This window comes from Heptranchias perlo, chromosome 11, assembly GCF_035084215.1.
Source record: "Heptranchias perlo isolate sHepPer1 chromosome 11, sHepPer1.hap1, whole genome shotgun sequence".
NCBI lineage: Eukaryota > Metazoa > Chordata > Chondrichthyes > Hexanchiformes > Hexanchidae > Heptranchias > Heptranchias perlo.
In genome coordinates, this window is record NC_090335.1 from 25,562,637 (window position 1) to 25,584,736 (window position 22,100).

The following is a 22,100-nucleotide window of genomic DNA, read 5'->3' on the forward strand; positions in this document are numbered from 1 at the left end:
TTTCTCCCTCAGCCTCTGTACTGAACCACTCTGGTGATTTCAATCTCCAGCTCAACTCAGCTTGCCCTCTTTCCTCTAATTCTGCTGCCCTCCCTAAACATCTCCCTCCATATAAACTCTCCTATCCAAAATTCATGGCTACCCCCTCGATCTTGCCATCTCCCGTAGCCTCTCTGCTCCCAAACACAGACAAGAGCATCTCTCACCACCCACATCCCCCACCCCCTTCCAACCCCACTTCCTTCTGTATCTGTCCCAGGAAAATCTCTCCAAGTCACTTACAATTGCACTTTCAAACTTCCAACTGCCTAGCATTTGGTCTTCCATTCACCACAATACTTCTGCAGCTGTCAATATGTTCAATCACTCCCTCGCCCCCACCTTTAATGCCATTATTCCCAGTAAAACCTTTACTCTCTCCCATCATAGTCATTCCCCTTGGTATGCCCCTATATTCGCTCCCTCAAATCCAAGGAGCAGACACTGTGGTAGACATGAGCGTATTTGCACACAACTAGTTTAGCTATCCATCACAAGATCTGGCTGGACCACATCAAGCACTATCTGGCCTCACTCCACTACTCCAGAATCATCTGGGAAAGCAAAGATAACCTCCGTTCTACTTTCTTCACTACCAACCGTCTCCTTAAACTCCTCTCCCTTACCCCCTCCATATTCACCAACAAATGTGAGCAGCTGTTGGTCAGTAAGATTGAGACCATCCATTCAGCCACCTCTACTGCTTCCCCCCACCGGTTTCCCACCAAACCAAACCTGCCCTAGCTCAGATCCTGTGTCCTTCTCTAGTTTCTTTCCCATCTCCCTTCGTGCCTTCTCCAAGCTCATTTTGTCCATGAGACCCACATCCTGCTCCCTTCACCTCATTCACACTAAACTTCTGACCACTCAAACTCCCCTGCTGCCCACCACCTTCCCCAGGCTAATTGACATTGTAAATGGTCCCACAGACTGGGCCTGCGGCAGGTGGCGAGCGAAACAACACGAGGGAAAAAAGTACTTGACCTCGTCCTCACCAATCTACCTGTCGCAGACGCATCTGTCCATGACAGTATTGGTAGGAGTGACCACTGCACAGTCCTTGTGGAGACGAAGTCCTGTCTTCGCACTGAGAACACCATCCAACGTGTTATGTGGCACTATCACCGTGCTAAATGGGATAGATTCAGAACAGATCTAGCAGCTCAAAACTGGGCATCCATGAGGCGCTGTGGGCCATCAGCGGCAGCAGAATTGTATACCAGCACAATCTGTAACCTCATGGCCCGCATATTCCTCACTCTACCATTACCAACAAGCCAGGGGATCAACCCTAGTTCAATAAGGACTGTAGAAGAGCATGCCAGGAACAGCACCAGCTGTACCTAAAAATGAGGTGCCAACCTGGTGAAGCAACAACTCAGGACTACATGCATGCTAAACAGCGGAAGCAACATGCTATAGACAGAGCTAAGGGATTCTACAACCAACGGATCAGATCAAAGCTCTGCAGTCCTGCCACATCCAGTCGTGAATGGTGGTGGACAATTAAACAACTAACGGGCGGAGGAGGCACTGTAAACATCCCCATTCTCAATGATGGCGGAGTCCAGCATGTGAGTACAAAAGACAAGGCTGAAGCGTTTGCAACCATCTTCAGCCAGAAGTGCCGAGTGGATGATCCATCTCGGCCTCCTCCCGATATCCCCATCATCACAGAAGCCAGTCTTCAGCCAATTCGATTCACTCCACGTGATATCAAGAAACGGCTGAGTGCACTGGATACAGCAAAGGCTATGGGCCCCGACAACGTCCCGGCTGTAGTGCTGAAGACTTGTGCTCCAGAACTAGCCGCGCCTCTAGCCAAACTGTTCCAGTACAGCTACAACACTGGCATCTACCCGACAATGTGGAAAATTGCCCAGGTATATCCTGTCCACAAAAAGCAGGACAAATCCAATCTGGCCAATTACCGCCCCATCAGCCTACTCTCAATCATCAGCAAAGCGATGGAAGGTGTCATCGACAGTGCTATCAAGTGGCACTTACTCACCAATAACCTGCTCACTGATGCTCAGTTTGGGTTCCGCCAGGACCACTCGGCTCCAGACCTCATTACAGCCTTGGTCCAAACATGGACAAAAGAGCTGAATTCCAGAGGTGAGGTGACTGCCCTTGACATCAAGGCAGCATTTGACCGAGTGTGGCACCAAGGAGCCCTAGTAAAATTGAAGTCAATGGGAATCGGGGAAAACTCTCCAGTGGCTGGAGTCATACCTAGCACAAAGGAAGATGGTAGCGGTTGTTGGAGGCCGATCATCTCAGCCCCAGGACATTGCTGCAGGAGTTCCTCAGGGCAGTGTCCTAGGCCCAACCATCTTCAGCTGCTTCATCAATGACCTTCCCTCCATCATAAGGTCAGAAATGGGGATGTTCGCTGATGATTGCACAGTGTTCAGTTCCATTCGCAACCCCTCAGATAATGAAGCAGTCCGAGCCCGCATGCAGCAAGACCTGGACAACATCCAGGCTTGGGCTGATAAGTGGCAAGTAACATTCGCGCCAGACAAGAACCAGGCAATGACCATCTCCAACAAGAGAGAGTTTAACCACCTCCCCTTGACATTCAACAGCATTACCATCGCCGAATCCCCCACCATCAACATCCTGGGGATCACCATTCACCAGAAACTTAACTGGACCGGCCACATAAATACTGTGGCTACAAGAGCAGGTCAGAGGCTGGGTATTCTGTGGCGAGTGACTCACCTCCCGACTCCCCAAAGCCTTTCCACCATCTACAAGGCACAAGTCAGGAGTGTGATGGAATACTCTCCACTTGCTTGGATGAGTGCAGCTCCAACAACACTCAAGAAGCTCGACACCATCCAGGACAAAGCAGCCCGCTTGATTGGCACCCCATCCACCACCCGAAACATTCCCTCCCTTCACCACCAGATGCACTGACGGGTCGAGTATGGAGGTGACAAAGGCATGAATGAGAGATTCAGCAGCAGATAGGCTGAGGCTGAGGAACAGGCGGGCAATATTACGGAGGAGATTTTTTTTTTATTCGTTCATGGGATGTGGGCGTCGCTGGCAAGGCCAGCATTTATTGGATGCACTGCAGCAACTCGCCAAGGCTTCTTCGACAGCACCTCCCAAACCCGGGACCTCTACCACCTAAAAGGACAAGGGCAGCAGGCACCACCTGCACGTTGCACTCCAAGTCACACACCATCCCAACTTGGAAATATATCGCCGTTCCTTCATCGTCGCTGGGTCAAAATCCTGGAACTCCATTTCTAACAGCACTGTGGGAGAACCTTCACTACACGGACTGCAGCGGTTCAAGAAAGCGGCTCACCACCACCTTCTCAAGGGCAATTAGGGATGGGCAATAAATGCTGGCCTTGCCAGCGACGCCCACATCCCATGAACGAATAAAAAAATCTCCTCCGTAATATTGCCCGCCTGTTCCTCAGCCTCAGCCTATCTGCTGCTGAATCTCTCATTCATGCCTTTGTCACCTCCATACTCGACTCGTCAAATGCTCTCCTGGTCACCTCCACACTCCATAAACTTTGGCTAATCCAAAACTCTGCTGCTCATATACTATCCAGCACCAAGTCTTGCTCACCGATTGGCTCCCAATCCTCCAAAACATCCAATTTCAAATTCTCATCCTCATGTTTAAATTCATTTGTGGCTTTGCCCTTCTCCATCTCTGTAACCTCCTCCAGCCCTACAACTCTCCATTTCACCAAACTCTGGCCTCTCATGCATTCCCCCCTACCCTTCACCCACAATTAGCATTGAGCCGCCTAGGCCCCATGCTCTGAAATTCCCTCCCTAAATCCCTCTTCCTCGCTACCTCCCTTTTCTCCTTTAAGGCCCTCCTTAAAGCCCACCCATCTGACCAAGTTTTTGGTTTAGGATCCATTTTTGTCTGATTACCCCTCTGTGAAACACCATGGGATTTTTTTTTTAAATACGTTAAAGGTGATTTATAAAGCGACTTGTTGTTGTTATCTATGGTCCTGACTCAATTAAGACAATCATCAGTAATTTCCACGGGAATTCTCCCGATCTCCCACCGTAACTTTGGCGGAAGGTCAATGGAAATCCCGGAGTAACAGCACAAGCAGCCACTTATGCCCTTTCTCTGGGATTTCCAAAATACTGTGGAAGATCAGGGAGTCTCCATAGAAATTCTACCCCATTAGCACCGTCCTTGGACCAATGGAATTTTGAACCTTTCTGGCCTTTGGCTGAAATACTCTGTTCTCTGATTTTACTATTTTTGTAGTGGTTTGTTCTTTTCATTTGATCTAAACTTGCCAGAGCTAATTATGGATTCATACAGATATATGGTAATGGATTAGTTTCTGAGAAAAGCAAAGATTTTTCTTACCTTCTGTTCCAACCATTAAAATGAATCAGATACTCTGGGATCTTTCGGCCTTTTTCATCTCTACCGACCTCTACGTCAACAATCTATTATAAGAGATGATCAAATATTATAACAGTGCAATCAGAAAATAAGAACATAAGAAGTAGGAGCAGGAGTAGGCCAATCGGCCCTTCGAGCCTGCTCCGCCATTTAATAAGATCATGGCTGATCTGATCCTAACCTCAAATCTAAATTCATGTCCAATTTCCTGCCCGCAAAATAATTCCATACAGTGTACCACTCAAATGGAAATAATTAAGTTTTTACATATATAACTTATAAAAATTCTACTGTTAAAAATAACATCTTATAACATCATGGCTACATTCCTGCTGGCCCCCCCCACCACCGCCAGCTCAATTTCTCCCAAAAAAATAAAAGACAGTAAAATGGTGGGATCTAGATTTGATCTTGTGATCCTCCACTTGCTGAGTTTCTGATCTCAGAATGTTCAGACCAGCTTGGTGGAGACCCAGGAGTAGGATACTCCTCGTCTCTACTGGAGAAGTTAAAAGGGAAATTCCAAGCATGGACGAAAAAGTTTTGTAAAGGATTCAAAGAATCTACTAAATGTACAACAGAACTGAAAAGCCCAAATTATGCCCCAAAGAGTATTTCTTTGATTAACTGTGGAATGGTAGACAATTAGAACTTAGAACTATACTAAGGAGCTTTTTCCCTTCGTTGAGGGTTCTATAACAAGGGGACATAGATTCAAGGTAAAAGGCGGGAGGTTTAGAGGGGATTTGAGAAAGAACTTTTTCACCCAGAGGGTGGTTGGAGTCTGGAACTCACTGCCTGAGAGGGTTGTGGAGGCAGGAACCCTCACAACATTCAAGAAGCATTTGGATGAGCACTTGAAATGCCATAGCATACAAGGCTACGGACCAAATGCTGGAATATGGGATTAGAGTAGACAGGGCTGATGGCCGGCGCGGACACGATGGGTCGAAGGGCCTCTCTCCGTGCTGTATAACTCTATGACTCTATAACATCTTTGCTTTAAAAACAATGAATTTGAGGACATTTCCAAAGGGAAATCATGTTTGACAAATTTATTAGAGTTTTTTCAGGATGTAACTGGCAGGGTAGATAAAGGAGACCAGTGGATGTAGTATATTTAGATTTTCAAAAGGCATTCGATAAGGTGCCACATAAAAGAATGTTATGCAAGATAAGGGCTCATGGGGTTGGGGGTAATATATCAGCATGAATCGAGGATTGGTTAACGGACAGAAAACAAAGAGTAGGGATAAACGGGTCATTTTCAGGTTGGCAGGCTGTAACTAGTGGAGTGCCTCAGTTATTTACAATCTATATTAATGACTTAGATGAAGGGACCAATTGTAATATATCCAAGTTTGCTGATGACACAAAGCTAGGTGGGAAACTAAGATGTGAGGAGGAAACAGAGTCTGCAAAGGGATATAAACAGGTTAAGTGAGTGGGCAAGAAGGTGGCAGATGGAGTATAATGTGGGGAAATGTGAGGTTATTCATAGGAAGAATAGAAAAACAGTATATTTTTTAAACAATGAGAAACTATTGGTGTTCAGAGGGATTTGGGTATCCTTGTACAAGAAAAACAAAAAGCAAGCAGGTACAGCAAGCAATTAGGAAGGCAAATGGCATGTTGGCCTTTATTGCAAGGGGGTTGGAGTACAAGAGTAAGGAAGTCTTACAATTGTACAGGGCTTTGGTGAGACCTCATCTGGAGTATTGTGTACAGTTTGGTCTCCTTACCTAAGGAAGGATATACTTGCCTTAGAGGGGGTGCAATGAAGGTTCACTAGATTGATTCCTGGGATGAGAGGGTTGACTTATGAGGAAAGATTGAGCCTGTATTCTTTGGAGTTTAGAAGAACGAGGTGATCTCATTGAAACATACAAGATTCTGAGGGGGCTTGACAGGGTAGATGCTGGGAAGTTGTTTCCCTTAGCTGGAGAGGCTAGAACTACGGGGTATAGTCTCAGGATAAGGGGTCGGCCATTTAAGACTGAGATGAGGAGGAATTTCTTCACTCAGAGGGTTGTGAATCTTTGGAATTTTCCACCTCAGAGGGCTGTGGATGCTGAGTCGTTCAGTATATTCAAGGCTGAGGTAGATAGAATTTTGGACTCTTGGGGAAATCAAGGGATATGGGGATCGGGCGGGAAAATGGAGTTCAGGTCGAAGACTGGCCAAGACCTTACTGAATGACAGAGCAGGCTCGAGGGGTCGTAAGGCCTACTCCTGCTCCTATTTCTTATATTCACCATGGCAGTGCAATTTCTGGTTTCAAATCTGAGAGAATATTAAAACCGTTCACTGAGAAACAGCCAACAACTTAATGAATATTTACAACATTTAACTGATATTACAAGCTGATTTACAGAGAAAAGTGTAATGAAATCAGAAAGCAATTTTATTTTCTCATAAATCAAATTAACTAATTTTTTTGTTTTGGAGCAAATAGAATTTCAATTTTACAGCAAAGAAGGTAGCCATTTAGCCCACCGTGCCTATTCTGGCTCTCAAAGAGCTATCCAATATTCACTGACCTTTCCTTGAACCCTTTTATTTTTCAAACATTTATCTACTTCCCTTTTAACCCATTGCACACTTGTAATGTAAATCAATTTTGTAGTGTTTCATTGGTGTAAATGCTTTTAACCGTCAATTTGAGTGTTTCAGGACATTTTGTGTTGCATAATTAAGCAAATGTCAAAATATCACCAGTCATTTTGACTGTGGTGTCAGACTAAGTAACAAAAATTAATTAGTGTTTTTTTTATTTTGTTGCAGTACATATAATCGGATTCTTTGGAGACCCACAGTTATCTGAAAGGAATATGCTGAATTTTATCATCACATAGGGCAAGTTACAGCTCTATACAAAATCACAGAACATAAGACTCTGTGGAAACTCACATATTGCTTTCATTAATTTTAGTAAGGTTTTCAACCTAGCCCCTCATCTGGCCTTCATGATAAAGCTTAGAAAGAATGTAATGGCTCCTTTTCACAGATGCTATTGTTTTGTTGGCAGACTCCCCCAGAGATCTAATGAACTCTCCTGACCATCTTGAACAAAGAGCTCATTGGTAGGATAGAGCAGTGGGTGTCCCAAAGTGTAATATAATGGTTTGGAAAGCTCAAGGAGATCGCAAAGTATTGATCAAAAAATACAAGGGGCATTTTAATTTTAGTTGTTTTCAGGACGTAGGCTGACAAAGTCACCCCTAGCTGCCCTGAAAACGAGGTGGTGGGTCGTCTCCTTGAACTGCTGCAGTCTTTATGGTGATGGTGCACATGTCCAGGTAAGGGTGATACGTAACTTGGAGGGGAACCTACAGGTGATGTTCCCATGACGCTGCTCTTGTCTTTCTCAATGGTAGAGGTCACGGGGCAAGGGGGTGTTGCTCAAACTAAGCTCGGCGAGTTGCTGCAGTGCACTGACAGTTGATATGGAGGTTACCGGTCGGGGCACGAATCGTCTCGTCCTGGATGGTGGTGTGCTTCTTGAGCATTGTTTTGGTTGCACCCTTTCAGGCAAGTATTACATCACACCAATGACTTGAGCCTTGTAGATGGTGAAATGGCACGGAGAGGTCATGAAATAAGCGACCGAAGATTACCCAGCCTCTGCTCTTGTACCCATGGCTCATCCAGTTGCTTATGGTCAACAGTGATTCCCAGAAAGTTTATGATGACACCACTGAAGGTCAAAGAGAAGTGGTTTGGCTTTCTCTTGTTGGAGACTGTCATTAACTATCATTTATGGCACCTGTCAGAACTGTGGTTTCGTATGTTACTGGACTAGTAATCCAGGAGGCCTGGGATTAATAATCCGGAGACATGAGTTCAAATCCCGCCACGGCAGCTGGGGAATTTAAATTCAGTTAATTAAATAAAATCTGGAATAAAAAGCTAATATCAGTAATGGTAACCATGAAACCACCGGATTGTCGTAAAAACCATCTGGTTCACTAATGTCCTTTAGGAAAGGAAACCTACTGTCCTTACACAGTCTGGCCTATAAGTGACTCCAGACCCACAGCAATGTGGTTGATTCTTAACTGAAATGGCTAGCAAGCCACTCAGTTGTACAATGCTGCTACAGAAAGACATAATACCTTCACCACATGGACTGTAGTGGTTCAAGAAGGCAGCTCACCACCTATCTTCTCAAAGGCAATTAGAGATGGGCAATAAATGCTGGCCTTGCCAGCGACGCCTACATCCCATGAACGAATAAAAAAGTATCCAGGCGTCCTGTTCAATGCCAGCTTTAGCCTGAATACATTCTTTATGGCCCATGTGGAAAATCCAAGACCAAGCAATGAAGTGGATTTACGGCAGAAAGAGAAAACAATTTCAGGCCGACAGCAAACTATCACTGAGAATCCTAGAAGCAAATAGACTCACAGTACACGTCTGCAAATCTCTCACGAGAACTTGGATTAATGTGGATGACGACTAAACTTGACACATGGCTTTGGATTGCCAGAGTACCAAGGAAGCTGGCACATTGCAAGCTGTGCCACATAGATCTTTCCATTTAATTGAAGGTGGATGCTTGTCATACATCTAAAGACAAAACAAGACCTGGTACGACAGCTGCTGGAAGGTGTTACATGGAGGCTGGATAGTAGAACACAAATTGATAAATCCAGGGTCTGGTACACATGACGGTTGGGTTGGTGAGAGGCAAACAACTGAAGCTTTGGATTCCCAACTGATTAACAACCTTTAAATGGGGTATAATGTATATCCACGCTGTTATCAGAAGGACAGTGGAAATGCACTCACAAATTTTATAGAAACGTTCACCATTTGCTCGAGAAGTTTCTGGCTCCTGCTATCCGTCTGCTGAGGGGGCCAAACCAACCTAATGTCAGTTTCCCAATGCCGGCCTCCTGACTAACCTCAGGAAAGGATGGTGAAATTAGGGAGATGCTCAGTACTCCAGGGCACTGTTGACCAATAACCTGCCAGCCTGGGTCAGCAGTGAGATCTGGAGGGGTAGATCTGTCACAGAGCTGAAATTCCTCCCACTTGGTACCAGATAACCCTGCAACCAGTGCCCTAAAGGTTGGTCCCCACTAGATAAGCAGCTGGACCCTCACCAGTATTCTGTGCTGATAAACTACATGGCATTAGCTAGTAAAACTCCTGCAGTAACCCTGCAGGGATCTCTAAGTCTTGTCTCTTGCCAACCCGTGCCTAATACTTAGGAGTGTGTGGTTACTTTATATTGGGCAAACAGAAGTTAAACTTGTGTTGAGCTCACAGTAGTTTGGTTTTGGGACTCCTGATCATGGTGATAAGTTCCCTCATGTATTAGACACCTACCTGACCAAAAAAAGTGGACAGGAAAGAATAGTTTCAGAACTTTTATTATTACTTGCTGCAAAGACACAATCTTTAGTTATGGACTTGGTTCAGTCAGAAATGAGACGAGAGAATTGGTATGGAAACAGATGACATATTCCACTCAGGTGTATTTTGTAGCTAACCATCAGCCTACTAAATGCCTTTTGAGAATGTAAACCAGCAAGCTAAGCATTTCCACAACAGGGTATCTTTAAAATGAGCTGTCCTATATCCTCTTGTAAAACTGAATCGCAGACAATACGAGACAATTTGGATGAACAATAAAATACTGCAGATACTGGAAATAAACACAGAAGATGCTGAAGACTGTTTTTGAAGAAGGGCCTCACTCGAAACATTTATGGCCCAGAATTTACTGAAAAAAGGCATGCGAGTGCATGCCATTATTAATGTGCAAATCAGCCAGCAACTTGTGGCCAGGAAGACACCCTGTGAATTGCAAACTACCACAAGTTGCTGGCCGATTTGCGCCGCTCCATCATTAGCTTCGCAAAAACGGCATCTCGCACTTAACCGACCCATGATTTTCATGAAGTTGCTGCATTTGCACATTAACTGCCCATTAAACTTGCCACAGTAAGTTACGTCTAGTAATTAACAGCTGAGTACCCTTTGAATTGTTAATGACTGCCAATTGACCCCTCTTGCCCAGAAAGTGAAAAATTAAAAGTGTGGATTCCCATTCGTTCAGGTTGGGAATTGTTGATTTTAAAAATTTTCTTTTCTCTCTCTATCCAATCTTTCTTTCCCTCTCTTTCTGTATCTGATTTGACATTGAATTCACCAACTCTAATTCACCCTCCTCCTCAGTCCTTCCTCTGTTTATTTTTCAATCCATTAATCTCATTGGTTAAGGACACACACTGTTTGTCCCATTGTTCACCAAGGTCCCACTTGCCCTGTTGCTCTCGCTACACCGTCATCAGCTCGCACTTCCAGCAAATTTGTGGACAAAAATTTTGAGGTGCAGGAACAAGTCTAACTAACAGGGCACGCTGTGAGATGCCCCACTCCAGAAAAATTCTGGCCAATCTAACTTGTCTGTTCTCTCCACAGATGCTGTTTGACTGTTTGTTTCCAACAACTTCTATTTTTGGTTGCTAGTCAATTTGGGGGGAGAGGGGGGGGGGAAATCAATCCAAAAGCCCAGGAATAAAATTCTCAGATCTTTGTGTGTGCATGTTATGCATTTTGTGTCATGACGACAGGGAGCAGGGGAAAGGAGTAACAAGGATCTTTGTTTCTCGAGAATGATGGTCATTAGCAGCACAAAGACTTAAGAGAAGTTACAATGGGACAAAGCAGCCAACTGAATGTTAATCGGAAGGGAGCCTTTATTGCAGCCATTAAAATTTGGTACATCTATTATATTTATCTGCAGACTACATCCGCCCTGTTCACTGAGGGAGAGGTGAAACAGAAATACAATTAAAAACCCTGCAAACTAGACCTGGTGACAGTAGCCATTTCATACGTGGGAGAAGCAGAGTGCAGCTTGAATGAGGGTGAACTAACACACCCACCCACCACCCCCTCCAACATCACCACCCCCTCCAACCCCCTCCAGCATCACCACCCCCTCCAGCATCACCACCCCATCCAACATCATCCCCCCCCCCCCCCGGGCACCCCATCTAACCCCCTCCAACATCATCTCCCCCCCCCGGGCACCCCATCTAACCCCCTCCAACATCATCCCCCACCCCCCCGGGCCCCCCATCTAACCCCCTCCAACATCATCCCCCCCCCCACCCCACCTAACCCCCTCCAACATCATCCCCCCCCCCCCGGGCACCCCCTCCAGCATCACCACCCCCTCCAACATCATCTCTCCCCCCCGAAAACCCCCTCCTCCCCCGGGCCCCCACTTTAACCTAAACTACCCTCCAGGCCCAGCTCCGCATGCCACCCGGACACCCGTCCCGGGCTCCCTAGCCCACCCTCCAGGCCCGGACACCCAACAATAGCCTCTCGCTTCTTTCGCTAATCGATGAAGGAGCAGCTGCGTCAATTTAAACAAACGAGAGCCGCCCGCTACTGGCGCCGCTACCTTGGCATCGTATAAAACCTTGGCCTTTGTCGGGTCGGGCTCGAAGCAGAGGACTCGTTCTCCTTTCCGAAATTTAAATTTCATTCCCCGAGTGTTCATTTGGTCATGATGGAGCTGGAGGAAGAGAGGGGGGAGGGGACGAACCACTAACCCTTTCACCACCACTCTGCACTCAGATGGCCGGCACCCACCGAGACAGCTATTTCACACCCTCCGGCCCTGCGGTCCTGACAGGCATCGGCTCGGGCAGCCCGAATCGGGGGCCTGGGGAGGCTGTTGGGACGGAGGCAATTCAAATCGCGGCCGTTTCTCACATCAGCGCGCCGCTTGAGGAGGGTTTTAGTGAGGCTCAGCCCGCCTCCCCCTGATAGAGGCAAGCTTCGCTTTTCGTTTAATATAATTACGGCTTGAGAGAGAAAATGGTGAAAAGAAGTCAGCGGCCACCGCGCAGTGCGTTCTGGGAGTTGTAGTTTGAGGTCGCCGTGCGCTCGATGATGATTGGCCGGAACTCGCTAAACTACAGCTCCCAGAAGGTGCTGCGAACAGGCTGTTTCCGGTAACTCAGGGCTGTAATTGTCGGGGGTGGGGGGGAGGGGTCTGTGAGACTTGTTTATAAATAATTACAGTATGCCTTTTAAACTGCATAGTGTTAATCCCCTTACTAGTAAGACTGCTTGGTTGCAGAAATTAAAGTCTGAGTTTTTCCTTCATATGAGCCATCTAGTCTAATCCCACCCTTCTGTTGGCTTCCCATAGATTTAATATCTTCAAACAATTAATTCTCTAAGAGCCTTCTTTGTGCCAGACAATTCCACATACTCGCCACCCTTTATCTTAAAGGTTTGCCCACTCGTTATCGATTAACCAACAAGTGGAAATAATTTTTCTTCTGGTTATCTGCTCAAAACCTTACATATTGTTGAAAGTAGCCATGATGTGGAGATGCCAGTGATGGACTGGGGTGGACAATAACCTGGTGTTGTAAGACTCCTTACATACTGTTGAAAGTCTTTATTGGATCCCCTTTAACCTTCTCTATTCCAATGAAAAAAGCTACAATTTCTCAAGCCTAATTATAATTTCACTATATATATATATATATATAAAAATAAAAACAGAAAATGCTGGAGAAGCTCAGCAATTCAGGCAGCATCTGTGGAGAAAGAAACAGAGTTAATGTTTCAGGTCGAAGACCTTTCGTCAGAACTGGAAGATGTTAAAAGAGTTAAAGTTTTTGAGAAAGTACAGATCCAGGGGAGGGGAGGGGGAGGGGGAGGGGAGGAGGAGAGGACAGAACAAAAGGGAAGGTCTCCGATAGGGCAGAGGGCACAAGTGATTAAATGACAAAAGGGATGATGGTGCAAGGCAAGGAAGGGGGTAATGGGACAGGTTAAGAAACAAAAGATTGATCAGGAATAGCTGTAAATGGCCGCAGCAGAACCATTACTAGCACTAGCTGACCGAAAAAATGGGAATAGTGGATATGATCTGAAGTTATTGAAATCAATGTTGAGTCTGGAAGGTTGTAAAGTGCCTAAACGAAAGATGAGGTGCTGTTCCTCGAGCTTACGTTGAGCTTCATTGGAACAGTGTAAGAGGCCGAGGACAGAGAGCTCAAAGTAGGAGTGGGAGGGAGAGTTAAAATGGCAAGCGACCAGCAGGTCAGGGTCACACTTGCGGACAGAGCGGAGGTGTGCAACAAAGCGATCACCCAGTCTGCGTTTGGTCTCCCCAATGTAGAGGAGATCGCATTGTGTGCAGCGAATACAGTATACTAAATTGAAAGAAGTACAAGTAAACCACTGTTTCACCTGGAAGGAGTGTTTGGGGCCCTGGACGGTGGGAAGGGAGGAGGTGAAGGGGCAGGTGTTGCATCTCCTGCGCTCGCACGGGAAGGTGCCGTGGGGAGGAGAGCGGGTGTTGGGGATGACGGAAGAGTGGACCAGGGTATCACAGAGGGAACGGTCCCTTCGGAAAGAGGAGGGGAGGGGAAAGTGCGTTCGGAGATGGGATCGCACTGGAGGTGGCAGAAATGACGGAGGATGATATGTTGAATGTGGAGGCTGGTGATGTGGAAGGTGAGGACAAAGGGGACCCTATCATGGTTCTGGGAGGGAAGGGAAGGGGTGAGGACAGAAGTGCGGGAAATAGAATGGATACGGTCGAGGGCCCTGTCAACTACAGTGGAGGGGAATCCTCGGTTGAGGAAAAAGGAAGACATATCGGAAGCACTGGTGCGGAGGGTGGTATCGTCAGAACAGATGCGACGGAGACTGAGAAACTGGGAGAAAGGAATAGAGTCCTTACAGGAAGCGGGGGTGGAGGTGTAGAGCGACTGGACTATAATTTCACATTCCTGGTATCATCTGAATGCAACGTTGCTGTAATCTTTCAATGATTCTAATATCCTTCCAACAATGGGATGTCGAGAACGTCAGGCTGTACTTCAGTGGTGGCCTAGCAAGTGTCTTGCACAAATTCAACATCATGCCTTGCTTTCATGTTCATGTAATCAAGGTAGGTGTGGGAGTCAGTGGGCTTATGATGGATATTGGTTGACAGCCTATTCCCCACAAATGGAGATAGAGAAGTCAAAGAAGGGAAGAGTCGGAGATGGACCATGTGAAGGCAAGGGAAGGATGGAAATTGGATGCAAATTTGATGAAACTTTCCACTTCAGGGCAAGAGCAGGAAACGGCACCGATACAGTCATCAATGTACCGGAAAAAGAGGTGGGGGAGGGGACCTGAGTAGAACTGGAACAAGAAATGTTCTACTTATCCCACAAAAAGGCTGGCATAGCTGGGACCCATACGGGTTCCCATAGCGACACCTTTTACTTGGAGGAAATGAGTGGAATCAAAGGAGAAGTTGTTCAACGTAAGAACTAGTTCAGCCAGGCGGAGGAAGCTGGTGGTGGATGGGGACTGGTTGGGCCTCTGTTCAAGGAAGAAGCGGAGGGCCCGTAGGCCGTCCTGGTGGGGGGGTGGAGGTGTAGATGGACTGGACTATAATTTCACATTCCTGGTATCATCCGAATGCAACGTTGCTGTAATCTTTCGATGATTCTAATATCGTTCCAACAATAGGGTGTCCAAAACTTCAGGCTGTACTTCAGTGGTGGCCTATCCAGTGTCTTGCACAAATTCAACATCACGCCTTGCTTTCATGTTCAATGCCCTATATGCAAACCAAGAAGCCATTTGCTTTTTTATGTCCTTTTCTACCTGCATTCCTCTTGATCTATGTATTTGCAGCCTCACATATCAGTTCAGAAAGTGTTAAAAATCTTACCATTTAGGATGTACTTCGACTTTTTTCCCCGCAAAATATACTGCTTAATATTAGTATTGGGAAAGTGAGGGGTTGTGAAAATAAAACCAACCAGGATCAGTTAATAGTGAAGGGAGAAATAAACAAGGATAATATTTATGCAGAAAACAAATCAGCAAGAGGGATATGAAATAAAATCAAATGGACTAGTTACAAATGAGGAAAAAGCTGAAGTAATGGTAGGGGTAATTTGGACAAAAAAATCATGGGGAAAGTAGTAGTGTTTATTGAAAAAAAAGCAAAAATGGGTTAAAATTTGTATTTTGCAATGAACAGTGTGGGAAATAAACTGGGGGAACTGGAAGGTACAGACTTAATAGCATTAACAGAAACCTAACTGCACACTGGACAAAAATGGAAAACAAACATGTATAATATATTTAGGAAGGATAGAAAAGATAAGAAAGGAGGCAGAGTGGCAATATTGATAAAAGAAAGTTGATGTGGACAAGGAAGTGGTACAGCAGAGTCTATATGGTTGGAGCTCAATGATACTGGGGCATATCAAAATTGCAGGAAGGAAATGGAAGAGAAAATCTGCAGTCAGATTAGAAATGAGTAGGAACAGCAAAATTATTATTCTGGGAGATTGTAGTTATACTCATCGATTGGGACAGATGGGAAGTAAATGGAGAAAAGGGAAAGGAATTCCTAAAAAGTGAACAGGACTCCTTCCTCAAGCATTATGGTAGTAGGCCTATAAGGGCGGAGGTGTCACTAGATCTGGTTGCAAGTAATGAAGTAGATCAGTTGGATGAGTTAAATGTAGGTGAGCATGTTGGGAGTAGTGACCATAATATGATAAGGTTAACAATCCAACTAGAAAGGGAAAAAGTCAAGACAAAAATTAAAGCACCAGATTGGATTAAGGCATATTATAGAAAGATGAGAAGCGAGCTAGCTGAGGTGAGTGAAGGAAGAAAATCCTGAGGGAGAAAATTAATGGCCCTAAAAAAATTATATGCCAAGGCTCTATTGAATGTGAATGTGTGCCAGAAGATTGGAGAGTGGCCAATATAGTGCCCAGTTTTAAAAAAGGAGACTGAGCTAATTAGGATAATTAACATCTGTAATATGGAAAATGTTAGTCTTTAATTAAGGATGAAATTAACACATATCCAGATAAAGAGAAAATAGTTAAAAGGGAAGAGTGTGCTTGACAAACCACATGGAATTTTTTGAGGAAGTAACAGACATGATAGATGGTGAAATAGTGGATGTAGTCCACATGGACTTTAGGAAATCCTTTTGACAAGGTACTGCATGTAAGATTGCAAGGGATTGATGGTATGGGAAAAAAGAGAGTATGAGTTGAGGGCAATTCTTCAGAGTGATTGGAAGTAGGTAGTAGTGTCCCAGAGGGTTCATTTCTGGGACATTTTGTTCATTGTGTATATCAATGATTAGGATATAGGCTTAGAGGGAGTGGTGTTGAAATTTGCAGATGATATCAAAATAGAAAATATAGTTAATTCTTTAGAAAACCAAAGGAGGCTGTGAAGGGATATTGATAAGACGGGGGAATGGGCTACAAAGTGGCAGATGGAATTCAATGTCTGTAAGTCTGAGGTAATACATTCGGATTAAAAGTAAAGTAACCACAGTAATTATACTCTGAATGGAAGTCAGGTTGGTGCTGTGGAAGGGCAGTGGGATTTGGGAGTACAGGTTTACAGGACACAGAAAATACAAATACAAAGAAAGACCTAAAAAACTGGAGCTTTCTTCTTTAGAACAGCGCAGAATACGGGGTAAAATGAAAGAAGTGTTTAAAATTATGAAAGAATGGGGCAGGGTAGATAGAAAGAGACCGTTTCTAGTAGTTGAGGGGTCTAGAATGAAGGACCATAGATACAAGATTAAATGTAAGAGACTTAGATCAGAAAGCAATGTAGGTCAGCAAAGATAGGGGTGATGGGTGAGTAGGACTTGGTTCAGGATGGGACTTACACAACAGAGTTTTGGAAAATTGGAGGGTGGAGGGCAGGAGGCCCACAAAAGAGCTGGAGGTGGCAAAGGTATGGATGAGACTCAATTAGATGTAAAGGCAGAGGCAGGCAACGTCACGGAGGTGGTCTTTGAAATGGAGAGTATATGGGGTCAAAGAGGACACTGAGGTGGCAAACAATCTGTCTGAACCTGAGACAGTGTCTGAGGAGGGGGGCTGTGGCAAGGGCACAGAGTTTGGGGGTTGTTGGGGGGAGCCTTCACAAGTGCTGACTCAATCTGTCTGTCAGTGTCGTATCACATGGTACACTAGCTTATTCCATCACTAAGCAATCTTTTCTTTGTCTTTTTGTTGAAATGCCCATTTGATGGGATATAAATGTGTTGAGAACTACCTGACTCAGCAGTAACCTTTCATTCTCTCAGACAAGCTGGCATTAAGCTGTTGATCTTTAGAGACAAAAGGGAAGTACCTAAGGGGTAATCCAACAGTTTCTTTCTACTGTTATGGAAAGGTGCTAATTATAACTGAGCCAAACAAGCTATTGCTGATTTGACTTCTAATGGTAACCATGGTAATAGGCTTTGAATCAGTTAGCAGCATGAGAAGGACTCCTCATTGGTAATCTATCTAGTGAAGTTTGATGGCGCAGAGAGGTGCAACCTCCAGTCTCCGGGCAAAAGTCAGTCATGGTTACAATTGGAGAGACTGTTTGAAATGGCCTTTTTGTTGCTGGTCACATTCTGGTTTGTCCACTCCCTCTTTGTTCTGGAGCTGATACCATGTAATAAGACATCATGATGTTTTCAAGCCTGGAGTGCAGTTTCAGAGTACACGTTTTGATACTGAGTTCAGCGAGACAATGCTGCTTCAATAAAGCTGCATTTCTGCCAATAACTTGTGATGATATATTAATGTAAGGAATCTTACAACACCAGGTTATAGTCCAACTGTTTTATTTGAAAATCACAAGCTTTCGGAGGCTTTCTCCTTCGTCAGGTGAGCGTGGGATTCGGATTCCATGGAAGGTTGCCACATTTATAGTCAGAGAACAATACCTGGTGATTACAGATAATCTTTCCAACTGCCCGTTGTCAAGGCAATCAAAGTGCTCAGACAGAGAGATGTTATCTACAGGACCACCGAATACACAAAGGGCCAGAACAAAAGACAGACAGAGAGAGAGAGAAACATCCGAAAGGAAGAGAAAGACAGAGAATGACCCGTTGTATTAAAAACAGATAACTTTTTTTCGCTGGTGGGGTTACGTGTAGCGTGACATGAACCCAAGATCCCGGTTGAGGCTGTCCTCATGGGTGCGGAACTTGGCTATCAATTTCTGCTCGACGATTTTGCGTTGTCGTGTGTCTCGAAGGCCGCCTTGGAGAACGCTTACCCGAAGATCGGTGGCTGCATGTCCTTGACTGCTGAAGTGTTCCCCACAACCCTGCCACGGCAACCTCTGCATGACATGCCAGATCATCGACACAGATACCACCATCACACGAGAGGACACCACCCACCAGGTACATGGTTCATACTCCTGTGACTCGGCCAACGTTGTCTACCTCATACGTTGCAGGAAAGGATGCCCCGGACCATGCAGACACTGCGACAACGGATGAACGGACACCGCGCAACAATTGCCAGACAGGAGGGTTCCCTCCCAGTCGGGGAACACTTCAGCAGTCAAGGACATTCAGCCACCGATCTTCGGGTAAGTGTTCTCCAAGGCGGCCTTCGAGACACACGACAACGCAAAATCGTCGAGCAGAAATTGATAGCCAAGTTCCGCACCCATGAGGACGGCCTCAACCGGGATCTTGGGTTCATGTCACGCTACACGTAACCCCACCAGCGAAAAAAAGTTATCTGTTTTTAATGCAACGGGTCATTCTCTGTCTTTCTCTTCCTTTCGGATGTTTGTTTCTCTCTCTCTCTCTGTCTGTTTTTTGTTCTGGCCGTTTGTGTATTCGGTGGTCCTGTAGGTAACATCTCTCTGTCTGAACACTTTGATTGCCTTGACAACGGGCAGTTGGAAAGATTATCTGTAATCACCAGGTATTGTTCTCTGACTATAAATGCAGCAACCTTCCATGGAATCCGAATCCCACGCTCACCTGACGAAGGAGAAAGCCTCCGAAAGCTTGTGATTTTCAAATAAAACAGTTGGACTATAACCTGGTGTTGTAAGATTCCTTACATTTGTCAACCCCAGTCCATCACCGGCATCTCCACATCATAATATATTAAGTTAAAGTATTTACATGACTCACATTGCCTTTCGAAGTAGGGCTCATTTAAACAGCCCTAGTTATGTTTACAGTCTACTCCTGATAATTCAATTTTCTTTGCACTAGAAACATTTGAATGATCCAATTTATTTAAATTAAGCAACGTAAATAACAAAGTGGGAATTTAATGCTAAAAGGTTGAACTACTGAATAATTTGAATTAAGCAACTTTGAATTAAGAATAGAATATTAATGAAATAGTATTCAGCATTACTGATCTGACTCCTTTGCCACTGCCATGTGGCCTGGCATGAACTGATGATTTGCTTTTCATGTATACCAATACTCTAGTTTTGCTTATGTTAACATTTTGGACCATGCTCCATCCAAACTTGGTAATGCAAAGGGGAAGCAGTCGTTGACCCTTGTCACACATAGGTCCTTTATCTATAATATATTAAAATTTTTGCATCTCCGCACACCTCCTGTTTGTGCTGCTTGACCTTTTCAGAATGCATAGACTTGGATCCAAGGGAATGTTTGCTATTAAGAATATGTTTTATTTTTCTGCCAGCATTTTGTCAATGTATTTCAATAATCGGTCAATACCATAATTGATGTGCTGGTGAGCTCACTGGTGCCTGGATTCTAGGTTTCTATTTAATCGATTAATGCTAGCATCATTTATGCCTTGAAAGGCCAGCCCTATACATTTTAGTCATAGCATAATGAATTTGGTGTAGCATTTTAAATTGGATTAATCTGGCTGGAATCGCTTTAATTCCTCTAAACATCTCTTTTAATGGTGTTGTTACTGGCGCAGCACTGACAGCATTTCAGAAGTAATGCACTTGGGGAGCAATCAGTGCATGGTCAACTAGCCTCACTGTGATATGGGATAAGACAGAGTTCTGTGCAAGTGTACTTCAATGCCCACATAGAATGTTGCTTTACAATCTTCAATTTTGCTTGGTTTTGTCTAATTGAAAAGAGCTGATTAATACCCAGCTTTCATTGCATCACCAGAGTTTTTAAAACATTTTAAAATAAAATATGGTATCATGTATAAGTAGGTCCACAGTTGGTAGATCCCAGTTCCTAGCGGTTTACATGGAGATAGCCAATCTTAACCATGATGGCACTGGAGTGCTACTGTTGGCTGCAATGACCCCAGACTATGGAGGAGAAAACAATTAGTGAAGGTTTCTGCTCTTGAAGAATATCCGGTGACCTTTGTTAGAAGTATGCCTTTTGGTTGAGGACAGGAGTTTGCTCAGCTGTGATAGCACCTCATAGATGTAAACAATTTTACAACACCAAGTTATAGTCCAGCAATTTTATTTTAAATTCACAAGCTTTCGGAGGCTTCCTCCTTCGTCAGGTGAACATTGCTGGACTATAACTTGGTGTTGTAAAATTGTTTACAATTGTCAACCCCAGTCCATCACCGGCATCTCCACATCATGACCTCATAGATGAGCATCTAATCTCCAGGCTCACAGGATCGGATACCAGAGAGCCAGACACGCTATGGAGCTGTAAGACAATATGAGTCACCTGTTCTAACTTTCTCCCTGCAGTCTGGAATGTGATGACTAAAAAAGCAGGTTGCAGAACTGCTGCTGGTGTGAAGTGAAGGGAAGAAAAACCAAATCTTCTCATTGTACTGGCCCTTTGACAACAGTGTTGGCACAGCAGCAGTGCCAAAGATGCAGGATAAAAGCAACATGAAATATGCAACTCAGTTATCTGTATATTAAGATATTTTCCATAATATTCCTAGATACTTTTAGAGTGTTTTCTCTTGTGGCTAAAATAATTCTGTAGATTTCAGATATTATGTATTTCTATTTGACTACGCTTCAAAATTAAACTTCAATAATTTTCTTATATTCCTCTAGTAATTGTTGCCTGCACTTGTAAATATGAAAATAATTGGGTATTTCATATTTCTCATAGCTCCTGAAAAGTTAGTCATGATCCAATTAAGTCAATGCCCACCAGTTTGCTAGTTGCCCATTTACTTGACTGCATTTTTCATAAGAATGACGATCCTCTTGCAATAATTAAATCTGCATTGTTCTCGAGTGCATTATAGATTTCGCGGATTATTATATGATTGTCCAACCGGTTAGGTAGTGGAGTTCACCAGATTTTTGAAAACAAGTAAGGTACATCTCAAATTGTTCTATCTCAACCCTGATTTTCGAGGTGGGGGGGAGAGAGAAAGAGAGAGAAAGAATACAGTGGGCCAGAAAACTAAATAATACTAAATTAAATAATTCTAATTCTGAATAGAACTCACTGACATTTACCTTATCTTAACCTGTGCAGTCTATGGCGAGTGATCCTTATTTTTGTGTTACCGTGCACAAAATATAGGTATTTTTTTAAAGACAAGCATATAAAGAGGTATTACATTAAGAATATAATGGATTCTGGGAGAAGCGAACAATCGTTTGATTCAATATTCTTGACCTCACAGATACTGACATTTTCTTCCACTTATCTGAAGGAGAGACTTACAGAAAGTAAAAAGAATCTGAGACAAACAAAGAAACAGAGTTAGCAATGAAACAAAGTACGAGAGTCACACACAGATGAGAAAGGGAGACAATGGGCCCGATATTAGGAGGGCGGCAGGTTGGCAGCGGTGGGTCAACTGGGCACGTGGGTAACACGCCCAGTGAAATCAGGGTGCTCCGCACG

General features: G+C 44.4%; 1 protein-coding gene across 1 annotated transcript in view; it reads right to left on the reverse strand.

Moving 5' to 3' along the window:
- LOC137327183 (MSL complex subunit 3-like) overlaps nucleotides 1-12,300 on the reverse strand; it is a 58,109-nt gene extending 45,809 nt beyond the window's left edge. The window contains exons 1-2 of the mRNA XM_067992720.1: nucleotides 11,877-12,300; nucleotides 4,412-4,494 (exon numbers count right to left, since the gene is read on the reverse strand). Of these exons, the coding sequence (XP_067848821.1) occupies nucleotides 4,412-4,494; nucleotides 11,877-11,975 (182 nt within the window). The 5' untranslated portion in view covers nucleotides 11,976-12,300. The remainder of the gene's footprint in view (nucleotides 1-4,411; nucleotides 4,495-11,876) is intronic.
- Between the last annotated feature and the right edge of the window lie 9,800 nt (nucleotides 12,301-22,100).